The 15,566-nt window shown below is 31.8% G+C and overlaps 1 protein-coding gene across 3 annotated transcripts in view; it reads right to left on the reverse strand.

The window, feature by feature from the left end:
- Positions 1–15,566, reverse strand: part of twin (CCR4-NOT transcription complex subunit 6-like twin) — a 118,868-nt gene that overhangs the window by 15,019 nt on the left and 88,283 nt on the right. For all 3 annotated transcript variants that reach the window (XM_081995574.1, XM_081995576.1, XM_081995575.1), the window contains 3 exons: positions 6,709–6,777; positions 2,915–3,120; positions 2,755–2,861 (listed from right to left, as the gene is read on the reverse strand). In XM_081995574.1, coding sequence (XP_081851700.1) covers positions 2,755–2,861; positions 2,915–3,120; positions 6,709–6,777 — 382 coding nt within the window. The remainder of the gene's footprint in view (positions 1–2,754; positions 2,862–2,914; positions 3,121–6,708; positions 6,778–15,566) is intronic.

The raw sequence follows: 15,566 nt of genomic DNA on the forward strand, positions 1-15,566 counted from the left end.
TAGCCAATTAAAAAATAAGTTGACATTCATTATGTCATTTTCGTGAAAAGTGCTTCCTAAGGAAAATACAGTCCTTCAAATTTCTGTTTAAAAAATCGTTTTTTTTTGTCATAACTGTCAGACCGTTGGAGCAATATTAATCAAATTTGGAACAAACACTTTATTACACGTTATTACGGTCAAAGACCCAAAACTAACCCAACCCAACTTAAAAATTGTCTTGGAAACGGAAAATTCACTTAAGAAGTTTAAAAAATATTATTTTAGCCAGTTTTCATAGTTTCCAGACAAACTAAAAGACTTTAGTTTTGAAAATTGAATTAGAAAAGATAAAAATTTCAGAAGCTTATAAATTGTGTTTGTAACCAGTTTTCATGCAAATCGAGAGACTTTAATACTAAAAATTGACTTGTAGACATAAAAACTACTTTTTCAAGAATTTGTTACTACAAATTCATACATTTAACCCTTAAAAATTGACTTGAACCCCAAAATGTGACTGAACTAATGAAAAGTGACATCAGAAGCTTAAAATTTGTATTTGAAGTAAGTTTTCATAATTTGAAGACAAATTTCAATATTTTAGTCTTGAAAATAGTCTTAGATGCAGGACATTGACATTAGATTCATGAAAATTGTCTTGAAAACGAACTTTTCGTGCTTTTTACTTTGCTTTTCATTTTCTTCGAATTCTGGACTATTTTTAGTGCTTCAAAACTGCTTTCAGCTTGGAAAATCGAGTTTCAAGACTATCTTCACCAAGTTATTGACATAGCAAACTTAAAAAACAATTTTTACATTCTTCATACACTTAAAATAGCATTCCAAGCTTTGTCACTATTAAACTCGACTTCTAGACACCTCAGTGCTAAAAATTCGGGTATTTCTTAATAAACTAGACTGTTTTTAGTGTTTTAAGGCTGTTTTCAGTGCCTCAAATCCAGATTCAAGACTATCTTTACAAAGTTTTTGACTTATCAGGCCTAAAAGCCAGTTTGTCCACTGACCATACTCTTGAAAATGTTATTTCAAGCTTGTTCACTATTAAATTGACTTCTACACTCAAAGGTGCAATAAATTGTAGCATCTCTAAGAAATTCAGACTGTTTTTAGTGCTTTTTAAGACTGAAAAATCGAGTTTAAGACTATTTCCAAAAGTCAAGTTTCTTCAGTAATAAAAGTAAAAAATGTTGGTACCAAATGCTACAATAATAGTCTTGAGAACTAAGTTTTAGAAATAAAATAGTCCGAAAATTTAATTTACTTCTAGACTTGTTGTCCAGTCCAGAAAATTGAGTTGTACACCAATTAAGTCTTGAAAATATACTTTTGGACTCTCTTCAGTCCTAGTAAAGTCAGTTCTAGCATTAAAAGTCAACTTTTATATTATTTTTAGTAGTAAAAAATGAGTTTCATGCACAATACAATCTTTGTCTTGATTTCCGGACTTTTTTTAGTTCTTGAATGCTAGTTTCAGACACTCAACCAGGATGGCAGTCTGAGACAGCGAATCATAAGACCATTCCTGGTAGTAAAAAAGTTTTTAGACTATTCAGTACAAATTTGGACTTTCACAAGTCTTGGATGTTCAGTTTTAAACTATAAAACGATTTTTTAAATTGAAATTTGGAGGACTTTATCTTCCTTAGGAAACGTTTTTCAGAAAAATGACACAATGCAAGTCAACTTATTTTTTGATTGGCTATCAAATGGTGAATTATTAACACTTAAAACTGGACCACCCTGTATAATATCAGCATTATTTGGAATAATACAATAATACGGACATAATATCAATAATATTGAATAATCCATAATAATACTCATATTACCACATAATATTTCCAGAGAACCAAAAATGTAAAAAAAATATTCCAATAATAGATGGAAAATTAAAAAAAAAAATTCTTATTCCACTCGTCATATCACATCTACTTATGATTCAATAGTCCATATACTCTCATTGTAAATATTTTTACTCTGTAGTGGTATACACCACTCACCCAGGGGTATGACACTTAAATAATAATTGGGTCACTCACCAAATAATATTAATAATATGGAATAATCTTACTAATCTTAATAATCCACATAATACAGAATAATCCCTATGAATATCGCATAATATTGATTAATCTATAATAATCCTCATATTATATAATATGGGGCCAAATTTAAGACAGTGTCAACTCACATAAACTGTACAGCCGGATAGGGTTATGTAAGTCAACTTAGTTTAACGTCAAATTTTTGCGCAAGAATAGCGTGCCTCTTATCTCACGCGTTGTTTTATTACAATTATAAAGTCATAAATAGCAGCTTTCACTGATTAGAATGATAGCTGCGTATGCACCGTTGCAAAACATCAATAAGCTTCTCGAATTTGAATATTTGAACGACCCACAATATTGCCAAGCAAGTTCCGGTAAGAATTATAAACGGGGTTCTCGATTCGACAATATCTGATTTGACGAATTCTTAGACACACACTAAAAATTAATCGTTTACTATCCAACATTGTCACTGTACCGTTTTAGTTACCGTATTCCTTTAATCTGTACATTGTTATCGATTGAAATACAACAACCCTGAACAGTAATTGAATTTAATTCAATTCGAGATCAGTCATACGCCAGTGCGCAATCAATCTACAGTTACATTTATGTCTCCCTTACGTTTTATCTTACATCAGAAATAAATAATGTTAAATCTTCTGGCAGAATAGACGGGGGGCATTAATCCTACAATACTTACTTTGACGTTCTATAAAATATCGCACAACCATCCACGTATTTCCGTTCGGATTCGGCCATGTGCTTCGCCCTTGATTTAGGCGAATAAATGCCGTGGTAACCATGAGCCTGTTGAAACAACCCTTCAGAATTTTTTCCAAAACTTTAAAGACAACAATCACCTTCAGTTCTGGCATGAAAAAATTGTAAAACTGATCCATTTCTACTTCCTGTAAATTAATGATATCGGCCGCATAATGCTGAATTTCTTCCAGGATTCCTTTTTTCCTATAATCCCAATTTAGAGCCCACGATGGGCAGTAGCTGTACATTTGACGGGTGGCGTATTTATCACAAAGAACGTTGTAGCACATCACAGTAAAGATACCTGAAAAAATTATGTTTAGTCAATTTCAATACATGAAAAAGATAATGACATAGGAACTTGCCCCATACAGTTTAATGTGGAATTTCTGAACGTCCAATAAAATACTTAACGACTCTCATAAAATTCCTTTTATATTAGAACTAAATCTCAAAACTATAATAGTGTTCGCTCACACATTTCTTTACGTAACCAAACCTCTAAAAACGTCATTAATGAGATTTGAAATAGTAAACTAAAACAATTAGCACATAAGTTCTTAATGAGTTTTAAATATCCGAGTAAGTGGTAGTCGTTCACATTCCATTACTCACGGAGCTGTGGGGCTAACATTAACGTGCTATCACAAAAAAATAGGAACTCGGTAGTTCCAAGTAAAAATACCAGAAACTGCTCCGACCGGAATGAAGGGTCTTTAGTAAAACCGAACATAAAATAATTAGTGTGTAATTAGATAACTTGAAGGAAGCAAAAAAAGTGATTAAAAAGTCAATTCGGTGTAAATATTAAAGTGGCAAAAGTTCTTAAACGTAGTGATTCATGACTATTAACATATTTTGCACGGACTGAAGTAGAAGTGATTTTGAAGATTTTAAATGGCCAGACTATACACTAAATGGCACCAATCCAGTACAAGAAACAGTTGGTGGTCAATTGTCTGTCTAAAAAATACTAAGAAAGTTCTGTTAGTATTTATTACTTTGAACTACTCAACATTTTTTGTAATACTCAAACCGTTCTTTCTGACTAGTTTTAATAATTAGTTCTGATAACACTTGATCTAAATTGGCATAATTTTGAAGACAAAAATTTAATATAAGAAAAATTAAATTAATAGGCAAAGAAAATTTTGAAAACAAATAGAATAGACCAACAGTGTTCAAACAAAGTGACAATTCACACAACAAATATTAAAAACAATTTTTACAGTTTCAGAAACATTGAAGATAAGAAATTTGAGAATGTTTTGAATATTATTAAATACATTTTTCCTAAAGAATTAAATTTTAAGCAGTTATTATTAACAGATTTGAAAATATGTACTGAAAACTAAGCTAATGTGTTACTAGTTTTTACTAATTAAGTGTTGACCGTCCATATTTTCTTAACAATTACATTACTTAAAATTACTAATTCTTAGCCACTATAACCATTAGATCAGTCTTTCCTTACTCACTAATGGGATGACCGAAACCAATATATACGCTTCCTGTTGGATGCGTTGATAAATGACGACAGGAAATATCAAACTTTGCTGTGTTACTGGTCTAATTGACTGTTGAACTCTCTGAGAAACTCACAGTCAATTAGATCAGATTTTTTGAAACTGGATTCGAATTGGTTGTGTACAAGTTGTATAATACTAATTAGTAATTAAAAACGTATTTAACATTTAAGGTCTGATAAAGTAAAATACAGGGTGGTCCAGTTTTAAGTGTCAATAATTGACCATTTGATAGCCAATCAAAAAATAAGTTGACTTGCATTGTGTCATTTTTCTGAAAAACGTTTCCTAAGGAAGATACAGTCCTCCAAATTTCAATTTAAAAAATCGTTTTATAGTTTAAAACTGAACATTCAAGACTTGTGAAAGTCCAAATTTGTACTGAATAGTCTAAAAACTTGCTTTTTCCTATTAGGAATGGTCTTATGATTCGCTTTCTCAGACTACCATCCTGGTTGAGTGTCTGAAACTGGCATTCAAGAACTAAAAAAAGTCCGGAAATCAAGACAAAGAATGTACTGTGCATGAAACTCATTTTTTACTACTAAAAATAATATAAAAGTTGACTTTTAATGCTAGAACTGACTTTACTAGGACTAAAGAGAGTCCAAAAGTATATTTTCAAGACTTTAATTGGTGTACAACTGAATTTTCTGGACTGGACAACAAGTCTAGAAGTAAATTAAATTTTCAGACTATTTTATTTCTAAAAATTAGTTCTCAAGACTATTATTGTAGCATTTGGTACCAACATTTTTTACTTTTATTACTGAAGAAACTTGACTTTTGGAAATAGTCTTAAACTCGATTTTTCAGTCTTAAAAAGCACTAAAAACAGTCTGAATTTCTTAGAGATGCTACAATTTATTGCACCTATGAGTGTAGAAGTCAATTTAATAATGAAGAAGCTTGAAATAACATTTTCAAGACTATGATCAGTGGACAAACTGATTTTTAGGCCTGATAAGTCAAAAACTTTGTAAAGATAGTCTTGAAACTCGATTTGAGGCACTGAAAACAGCCTTAAAACACTAAAAACAGTCTAGTTTATTAAGAAATACCCGAATTTTTAGCACTGAGGTGTCTAGAAGTCGATTAATAGTGACAAAGCTTGGAATGCCATTTTAAGTCTATGAAGAATGTAAAAATTGTTTTTTAAGTTTGCTATGTCAATAACTTGGTGAAGATAGTCTTGAAACTCGATTTTCCAAGCTGAACCCAGTTTTAAAGCACTAAAATTAGTCCAGAATTCGAAGAAAATGAAAAGCAAAGTAAAAAGCACGAAAAGTTAGTTTTCAAGACAATTTTCATGAATCTAATGTCAATGTCCTGCATGTAAGACTATTTTCAAGACTAAAATATTGAAATTTGTCTTCAAATTATGAAAACTTACTTCAAATGCAAATTTTAAGCTTCTGATGTCACTTTTCATTAGTTCAGTCACATTTTGGGGTTCAAGTCAATTTTTAAGGTTTAAATGTATGAATTTGTAGTAGCAAATTCTTGAAAAAGTAGTTTTTATGTCTACAAGTCAATTTTTAGTATTAAAGTCTCTCGATTTGCATGAAAACTGGTTACAAACACAATTTTTAAGCTTCTGAAATTTTTATCTTTTCTAATTCAATTTTCAAAACTAAAGTCTTTTAGTTTGTCTGGAAACTATGAAAACTGGCTACAATAATATTTTTTAAACTTCTTAAGTGAATTTTCCGTTTCCAAGACAATTTTTAAGTTGGGTTAGTTTTGGGTCTTCGACCGTAATATCGTGTAATAAAGTGCTTGATCCAAATTTGATCAATATTGCTCCAACAGTCTGACAGTTATGACTAAAAACCGATTTTTAAAACAGAAATTTGAAGGACTGTATTTTCCTTAGGAAGCACTTTTCAGGAAAATGACATAATGAATGTCAACTTATTTTTTAATTGGCTATGGATGGTGAATTATTGACATTTAAAACTGGACCACCCTGTATATCCTTATTATCTCCTATAAATATCATTTACACTCTGAACGGACACTCAATAGCGCAACTTTCTTCCATTTAGTGAGCAAGTAACCTCAGACTTTCTTTCTTTTTTATAATTTGATCTCCAAAGTGTATATAAATTGACATGAGGGACTCATCTGGTCTCTATGACACCTGGCAAAGCTGTTAGTTAATTTTAACTGAATGTTAAAAGAATATGAGTTAACCTGCAATTCTTTAAAATAGAAAACCATCAGAATCAAAAGAATCAGATTAATAGGTCTAGGAAAGCTAGTTTGACATTTGGAAAATTATGATACTTAAAATAAGTTCGTTGGCGTAAGAAGATTGAATTAAAAAAACAAAAAAGCAATTAATATATAAAATATGTACTTACAGGCTGGTCGATTTGATGTCGGTCTTGCCAAAGGTATCCACGGCCTGGGAGGAGGACTGGGCGTCGTGACTGCAAGATAAATTTCAATAATATATTATGTTTGTTAAGAAAATGATACAAATGATTATTATAACTTCTGACAAGTAATTTTTTGTGTGGGATCCTTATTGGATGGTTGCGTTCACAAAATATAAAGGCAAGACGAGCAGGAAGTTGGTTAGCGAGTTCGGTTATTAATTACTGGGCAAGTTCGTGTCGGCTCCTATAAACTAGTCAAAGAACTTAAGCCGGAACACCGCTCCCAGGTATACCATCAAAAGTCCTAATATGTCGCCCAGCTAGTCCGCAGGGCATTTATTAAATATCGTTTAATTGGCAATCGAGTGTGCAAGCTCACGTTAGCTATTACTAGAAACGAAAACTGAATATTAATCGTGCGAACTACGTTCGGTACTAATCCGATAAATCCGCCTTAACGAATGTCATCCTTCCTTGGATATCTGTCTCGACCTTTTGACAGGTCGATCCAAAACGAGGCACCTCTTAATATCGCGCTTAATATTATTAATAATTCCCGGTCGGGTATCACTGATTTATCGGTCACGTTCTCAGATTTATTGAAACCGGGGCCTAATAACGGCCACGTAAATCTGACAATTGAAAAATACGCCGCTCATTGACGTCCCTGTGGGGTCAAAACGAACACTGAATATGTCGGACCATTATATTATGCTTTTTCAACGAGATTTATTGGCCGTACAAAATATTTCATTCAGTATAGTTGGAGTTAAGATAATCTTCTTTTCATAATGGTTTTTATGGTAGAGAAAGCACAATTTTACATTTGTTTAACGAGATAGAAGTATGTATACATACTCGTATATACACAATTTAGTTTAGTGGCTAACCAAAGTATTAAAACTTTAAAAATGTAAAGAAAACAATTTGTTTCACCGTTTTCGCTTCCATAAAGGTCGTGACCAAATTATTGTCCTAATTAAACTGTCTGTAACAGTTCCCAAATACAGGGTGGTCCAGTTTTAAATGTCAATAATTCACCAATCCATAGCCAATTAAAAAATAAGTTGACATGCATTATGTAATTTTCCTGAAAAATGATTCCTAAGGAAAATACAGTCCTTCAAATTTCTGTTTAAAAAATCGGTTTTTTGTCATAACTGTCAAACCGTTGGAGCAATTTTGATCAAATTTGGAACATCTCATTATGAAATTAATACTCATTATGAATGACGTTTGCCAAAATTCTCCAGTAGCCTAGATACAAGAAGATGGTTTTAATGTTTTTGCCTTCTACGTCTCTAGATATTTTTCAAAAATTACGTGTTTTTTTTAATTTCATTGTTTACGATGAAAAAGAAATTATCTCTTATAAAATTCTGATTTGAAACTTCTTTTACGATATAATTCAATTATTACTTTCAAAGACCCAAAACTAACCCAACCCAACTTAAAAATTGTCTTAGAAACAGAAAATTCACTTAAGAATTAAAAAATTTAATTGTAGCTAGTTTTCATAGTTTCCAGACAAACTGAAAGACTTTAGTTTTGAAAATTGGTTGAGAAAAGATAAAAATTGATTTCAGAAGCTTAAAAATTGTGTTTGTAACCAGTTTTCATGCAAATTGAGAGACTTTAATATTGAAAATTGATTTGTACTTGTAGAGATAAAAAACTACTTTTTCTAGAATTTTTTACTACAAATTCTTACATTTTAACCTTAAAAATTGACTTGAACACCAAAAAGTGACTATGAATTAATGAAAAGTAATATCAGAAGCTTAAAATTTGCATTTGAAGTAAGTTTTAATTTAGATAGAGGACATTGACATTAGATTCATGAAAATTGTCTTGAAAACTAACTTTTCTTGCTTTTTACTTTGCTTTCAATTTTCTCAGAATTCTGGGCTATTTTTAGTGTTTCAAAACTGCTTTCAGCTTGGAAAATCGAGTTTCAATACTATCTTTACCAAGTTATTGACACAGCAAACTTAAAAACAATTTTCACATACTTCATTCTTAAATGGCATTCCAAGCTTTGTCACTATTAAATTGACTTCTAGACACCTCAGTGCTAAACATTTTTTGACTTATCAGGTCTAAAAGCCAGTTTGTACGCTGTCCATAGTCTTGAAAATGTTATTTCAAGCTTCTTCAGTATTAAATTGACTTCTACACTCATCATAGGTGCAATAAATTGTAGCATCTCTAAGAAATTCAGACTGTTTTTAGTGCTTTTAAAGACTGAAAAATCGAGTTTAAGACTATTTCCAAAAGTCAAGTTTCTTCAGTAATAAAAGTAAACAATTTTGGTATCAAATGCTACGATATTAGTCGAGAACTAATTTTTAGAAATGAAATAGTCCGAAAATTTAATTTACTTCTAGACTTGTTCCAGTCCAGAAAATTGAGTTGTACACCAATTGAAGTCCTGAAAATAGACTTTTGGACTCTCTTTAGTCCTAGTAAAGTCAGTTCTAGCTTTAAAACTTAACTTTTTAGATTATCTTTAAAAGTAAAAAATGAGTTTCATGCACAATACAATCTTTGTCTTGATTTCCGGACTGTTTTTAGTTCTTGAAATCCAGTTTCAGACACTCGACCAGGATGGCAGTTTGAGAAAACAAACTATAAGACTATTCCTAGTAGTAAATAGTAAGTTTTTAGACTATTCGGTACAAATATGGACTCTCTCAAGTCTTGAATGTTCAGTTTTACACTATAAAACGATTTTTTAAATTGAAATTTGTAAGTTCCTTAGGAAACGTTTTTCAGAAAAATGACATAATCCAAGTCAACTTATTTTTTGATTGGCTATTGAATGGTGAATTATTGACACTTAAAACTGGACCACCCTGTATAACTGCAGCATAATTCTAGAGGTAATAAAAAAACAAACCAACATGTCTAGTATTCAGTTGATATACTGTTAAACAAAAGGGTTGTTGTTGTGACAAATTTGTAGGCACAACCTGTATATTCAATGGTTTCGCTAATAATCTCCCTTTCTTCTATTACAATTTCAGGTAATACAAATATTAGGTAAAAAATGTTTACAAAATATAAAAATAACATTTTTATTTCTCAAGTTTGATGGAAATTTTAATTTGAATAAAAATTACCAAAATAAGAGTTTTCTAATAATAGAATGCAGCTTGTTACAAGCAAATCAGTGAATTCTTTGTGTGATTTAATGATATTAATATAAGAATATTACCTCCAGAGCTTCATCATCCAGACTGCATTTAAATCACAGTTTGATAATACAAATTCCAATAAACTAATTTCCTCCAAATCCTATTTTTCAGATAGAAGAGTAATTTCACAAAAATATTTAGCTTATTCCATAAGCAGAGTCTAAGACTCTTTAACAATTTTATGTCCTGTCAATAGTACCTTCAGTACCATTAATAAAAGGACCATTGGAAGCGCAGAAGGCGAACAAATCGGAGTAGACTCTTAACAAATTCAATAATATCTCAATATGCAGTTACCAGATAGCGTCCAGGCGGAACATCAATAAGAACGCCAATGGACCGCACAGTAAAAAAATCGTTTCAAGATAGTTGTGGTACAGTAAATTGGACGGGTTAAAGGCTATCTGATATTACCGGATAATTCCGCTAGGCGGATTTATTGTGCAATGTCATATCTAATAATAAATTGTTCCCCCGGTACCAGTTCCTTGATTTATGGGCAACTAATCAATATCCACTCGGTTGATCAATGGCAGGCGTACGTGTGTGTCCCTTCAATTGTTCGTTTTAGTAAACGGAGTTAAATAGAGATATCAAGTGGTACATCGCTATGAGGCGTGTGTTTTAATAGTTTTCCGAGCAAACAGTCCCGACAGTAACGGATTAACTGTATAGTTGAGAGGATTAATCGATTTGGTTTGTTACAACAGGAATTCTGTTTGACTTTAAGTGTGATTACATCCCTGGCAGTTTAGAGTTTAACGTTTTCTTTCTTGTTTCTGCTTTAGAAATTCAAATTCATTTTTCCACCACCATGGGTCGTTTTTCAGTGTCTAAAACTGCGGCTAAAACTCTTAGCATTCTAAAAAAAATCATAGATAAAATCTTTGATGTACCATTCTCAAGACGATGGTGTTGATTGAGTAGTGTATTCTTCAGATTAAAGTTTTTAAAGTTTTCAGCTTTCTAAAGCACTTGGTGAGAACTTTAAGGAAACTGTTAACTAATTTGGAAAATTTTCCTTTTTTCGAAAATATTTTAGATAGTTCTACAGGGTGGTCCAGTTTTAAATGTCAATAACATTGACACACATTATGTCATTTTCCTGAAGAACGCTTCCTAAGAAAAACACAGACCTCCAAAATTCAGTTTTGAAAATCTTTTTTTTGCTACAACTGTCAGACAGTCAGACTAATTTTATTCTAAAAATTAAAGTTTTAGACTAATATCGTAGCATTTAATGCCAAAATTGTTTACTTTCATCAATGAAGAGTCTGAAAGTTAACTTGTACCATAAAAAATAGTTTAAAATTCGATTTTTCAGTCTTAAAGCACAGTGAAGCGTCTAGAAGTCAAATTAATACTGACAAAGCATGAAATTTCATAATTAAGCCTACGAAAAATGTAAAAATAGTTTTTTTTTAGTCTGCTATGTCAATGTTTCAAAGCCCTAAAAATAGTTCAGAGTTCTAAGAAAATGAAAAGCAAAGTAAAAAAACCTGAAAAGTTAGTCTTCAAGTCAATTTTCATGAATCTAATATCAATATCCTGTATTTAAGACTATTTTGAAGACTAAAATATTGAAATGTATTTTGAAATTATGAAAACTTACTTCAAATGCAAAATTTAAGCCTTTGATGTCACTTTTTATTAGTTCAGAGTCACTTTTTGGTGTCCAAGTTAATTTTCAAGGTTGAAATGTGTGAATTTGTTGTAATAAATTTTAGAAAAAGTAGTTTTTTATGGCTACAAGTCAGTTTTCACAAGTTTTTCAACTTATCTGACTACAAAGACAGTTTTTAAGCCTCTCAAGTAAATTTTCACCGTTTTCAAGACAATTTTTATGTTGGGTTGGGTTTGTTTTGGGTCTTTAAACGTAATTACTCAATTTTGTCGTAAACAAAACTTCAAATCAGAGTTTTGTAAGAGATACTTATTTTGTCAAATTGAAAAAGTAAAAAAAACGGAAAATTTTGAAAAATATCCAGTGACATAGAATATAAGGCAGAAAAATTAAAACCATCTTTTTGTATTTACACCACTGGACAGTTTCGATTAATGGAAGTATTAATTTCATATGTATTTGTTCTAAATTTGATTAAAATTGCTCCAGCGGTCTGACAGTTATGACAAGAAACTGATTTTTTAAATTGAACATTTATGGACTGTATTTTTCTTGGGAAGCATTTTTCAGGAAAATAACATAATGTATGTTAACTTATTTTTTGGTGGGTTATAGAATGGTGAATTATTAACATTTAAAACTGGACCACCCTGTATATTGCTACCACTGATGCCAAAGTGATCTAAGGTCATGTGAAATCCTAATTATAGAAAAAATTAAATTTATGACACATTAAAGTAGTTATTAGCTTTTTCTTCTTAAGGTACCACCAGGTGCGTTACATTTCCGTCGATTAGTAAAGCACATAATTACGATCTGGTAGCATTCAGAACCAAACATATATCAACAACCACACCTGTAACAGTATAATAATATCATATGTTGGCGTTGTGTATAAATATTTCTTTAACCCGATCGAAACTGGTAGTAGTTAGTTCAATAACCGTCTTGGATTAATATTAATGACAAAAACCTTAAAAACCAGATTTCAATATAATCGATCCGATAAATGTGTCAAGGAATAATAGCGATTTGTAAATTTAATTGAAGTCTGAAGGTTGATGAAAAACCATGTTTTGGAACACCCTAAGGCAAGCACATAACATGCATACTACAACATACTGGGATGAAACAAAAAAAAAATGTAGTCCATTGTTACACTCGTGTTTCGAATTAGTTAGCACAACGCTGGCAAAAAAAGCATCAAAACTTAACATTTACCTTGACAGTAATTGGACTGTAACTGTATACACGCAAATTTCAGTAACAAAAAATAATTACCCGTTGATTAGAGACAGAAACAGATAAATGAAGCAGGATATTCATGCCGTTCTTCCAGATCAAATGCAAACTGGGTCGCGAAAACAAAAAATAAAAGTGCGCTCACGTCCATTGTCTTGGCGAGCACTTTCTCTGTTTCAATCCGAATTAAGCGTGAATCGTCTGCACAATGACTGAACTAAAAGCGAACCACACACCATAGAATTACTCACTGAACTTAAATTGTCAGTTATTTTAAAAAAATTAAACTGAGAATATTAAAAGTACGAAACTGAAGAAAAGAAATACAAACTCAAAGTTATAATGAAACAAGAAAATCAAGGAGAAAATAGAAAAAAATGTGATGGCCAATTTCTCAAACCCATCAAAATTTAGATAATCTTCGGTCAATCCATACTGGATTTAGGTTTTTTGGTTAATCAAAACATCACTTTGAACTAGCAGTGTTGAGCACATTAAAAAAACTGAAAATATGAGTCAAAGATTGACAATTGCCTCAAACCAACATCAAATCTAATTCCTAGTGATGTTTGAGACTCTCAAGCTACTGTCATGAAAATAACTTTGGAGAAGAAGAATAATAAAACAAACAATCTGAACATTTTTGAAGTTGAGGACATCAATTTTTATTTTTTTTTGGTTCTTGTTGGTACTTTATATTAGCTTAACAACTCATATTTATGACACTGTAATTTGAAATCTATGGTTGTGGATTTAAAATCATTCCAGACGTTGGCAAAAAAAATCAGTTTTACTTTAAAATTCTCACTTTGTAACTTAATTTACTTGAGTAACAACACATGATTGTTATGCTCGACGTTATGCTAGAGATAAACCATAAACATTTTACTTTATACCAACTATTGACGCTTTTTGGGGGTGAAACATAACTGAAAAATTATCATCAAATCCGTTTATCAAAGTTTGCCTCAGAATATTTATTGGTACTACCTACATCCAAGCAATAAAGCTAATCCCCTGATGAAAATTTAGAGGCAAAAGCTAAACAGCGTGACAATCGGAAATTGATGACAAGAGACAGTTATGATGACAAAGATAAAGAGCCTATAAGTATCTAATGCCAGTTCCAGGAAGTAAAGCTTTTGAGGATGAAGAATGCAGTTATCGCAGATATATTAAGGCACAAAACACTTGCATAATGCGTTTTATCGCGGCAAATGAAAGGAAGCTGTAAATTATGACTTACAAAAAGGGGCACTTTAGAATGCTTTGCATTATTGAAATCAGAGTTGGTAAATATACATTACCTTATACAAAGTGAATAATAAACTCAGATGTCTTCTTGAGTTGAAAACTGTGTGATAATGACAAGAACCACTTGAAACAGATGATAACGTTCCATCGAACGTCTAATTGACGTGTAATAATTATAGCATAATTTACAGAGTTCTATTTTAATCGCGTAATTAACAGTTTGAAGACTTTATTCAAACATCTCTAGAGAATAAAAGCATCCCGCTGAAAGAAAAAGCAGAATCATCCAGTTTGATATGACTGTTCTCGATTGGCTCTGCAGTTTTCCGTATTTCAAAGGGACCGCGGTTTATTGCTGAACGTTTTCTTTTCTTTCCTTCAAGCAACATTTTTAATAACGCTCCATTGCAACATCGTTTAATCCGTTATACAATCGTAAAACCGCAACAGTTCCACCGCGGCAGATACAAGGACATAAACAAAGAAACAAGTGTTGCTGAATGGAAGAAAAAAGCGCGTCTTGTGCTTAGCATTATTAATTTGTTCGAGGGAATTTCAAGGTTGCACTACCAAGCCCAGTACCACCGGACAAGCTTAGGACTAGATCAACTAACTTCCCAGGGCAACAAATATACAGAGTGCATAGTTATAAAGGTTTGTTCTTCATATGTATGATAAAATAAGTTGGAGGACGTAACGCCGAACCATTCTCGTAAGTTCCTAAGAGGATATTGTTCTTCCAACAGACCTCCTTCCCACAATCTTTCCCTGGATTATGAGTTGCAGAATCGTGTCCGAACTATTGCAGGTTTCACTATTTTACTTGAAACTATGAAGATTTAAATACTCAGTGAGTTTCATGGACATGGAAACACATAGTTTTGTTCACTCATGGCAGTATTGTAGTGAAGAATATACAGAGTGCATAGTTATAAAGATTTCTTCTTCTTCATATACCATCTCTATGTCAGTGGTTGGCTATCATCATTGCTATCCTTACTTTAGAAACTACGACTTTGAATAAGTTGGAGGACGTAACGCCGAACCATTCTCGTAAGTTCCTAAGCCAGGATATTCTTCTTCCAACAGACCTCCTTCCCACAATCTTTCCCAGGATTATAAGTTGCAGAATCGTGTCCGACTATTTTAGGGTTTCACTTTTTTTACTTGAAACTATGAAGATTTAAATACTCAGTGAGTTTCATGGACATGGAAACACATAGTTTTGTTCACTCATGACAGTATTGTAGTGAAGACACCACTGGAATTGTGGTATAAATAACAAAAGCTAACCTAACGTAAAAGTTGCATTTCTAGAAATTTCTAATTTACGAATAAATTGATAGTGGATTTTGGGGAAATCACGAATATTTTCTAAACACATTTCTGCGACTTGTATGCAAAAATATCTGTTAGTATCCATTAATTACTCTCAACATTCACAGAAACTGATACACCAGTTTCGTTTTGGAAATAAATATGGTCCAAAGCCTCCATTTCATAAACCACTCACTTTTTCTGGA

This window comes from Ips typographus, linkage group LG1 (assembly GCF_016097725.1).
Source record: "Ips typographus isolate SLU linkage group LG1, UJ_Ityp_2.0, whole genome shotgun sequence".
NCBI lineage: Eukaryota > Metazoa > Arthropoda > Insecta > Coleoptera > Curculionidae > Ips > Ips typographus.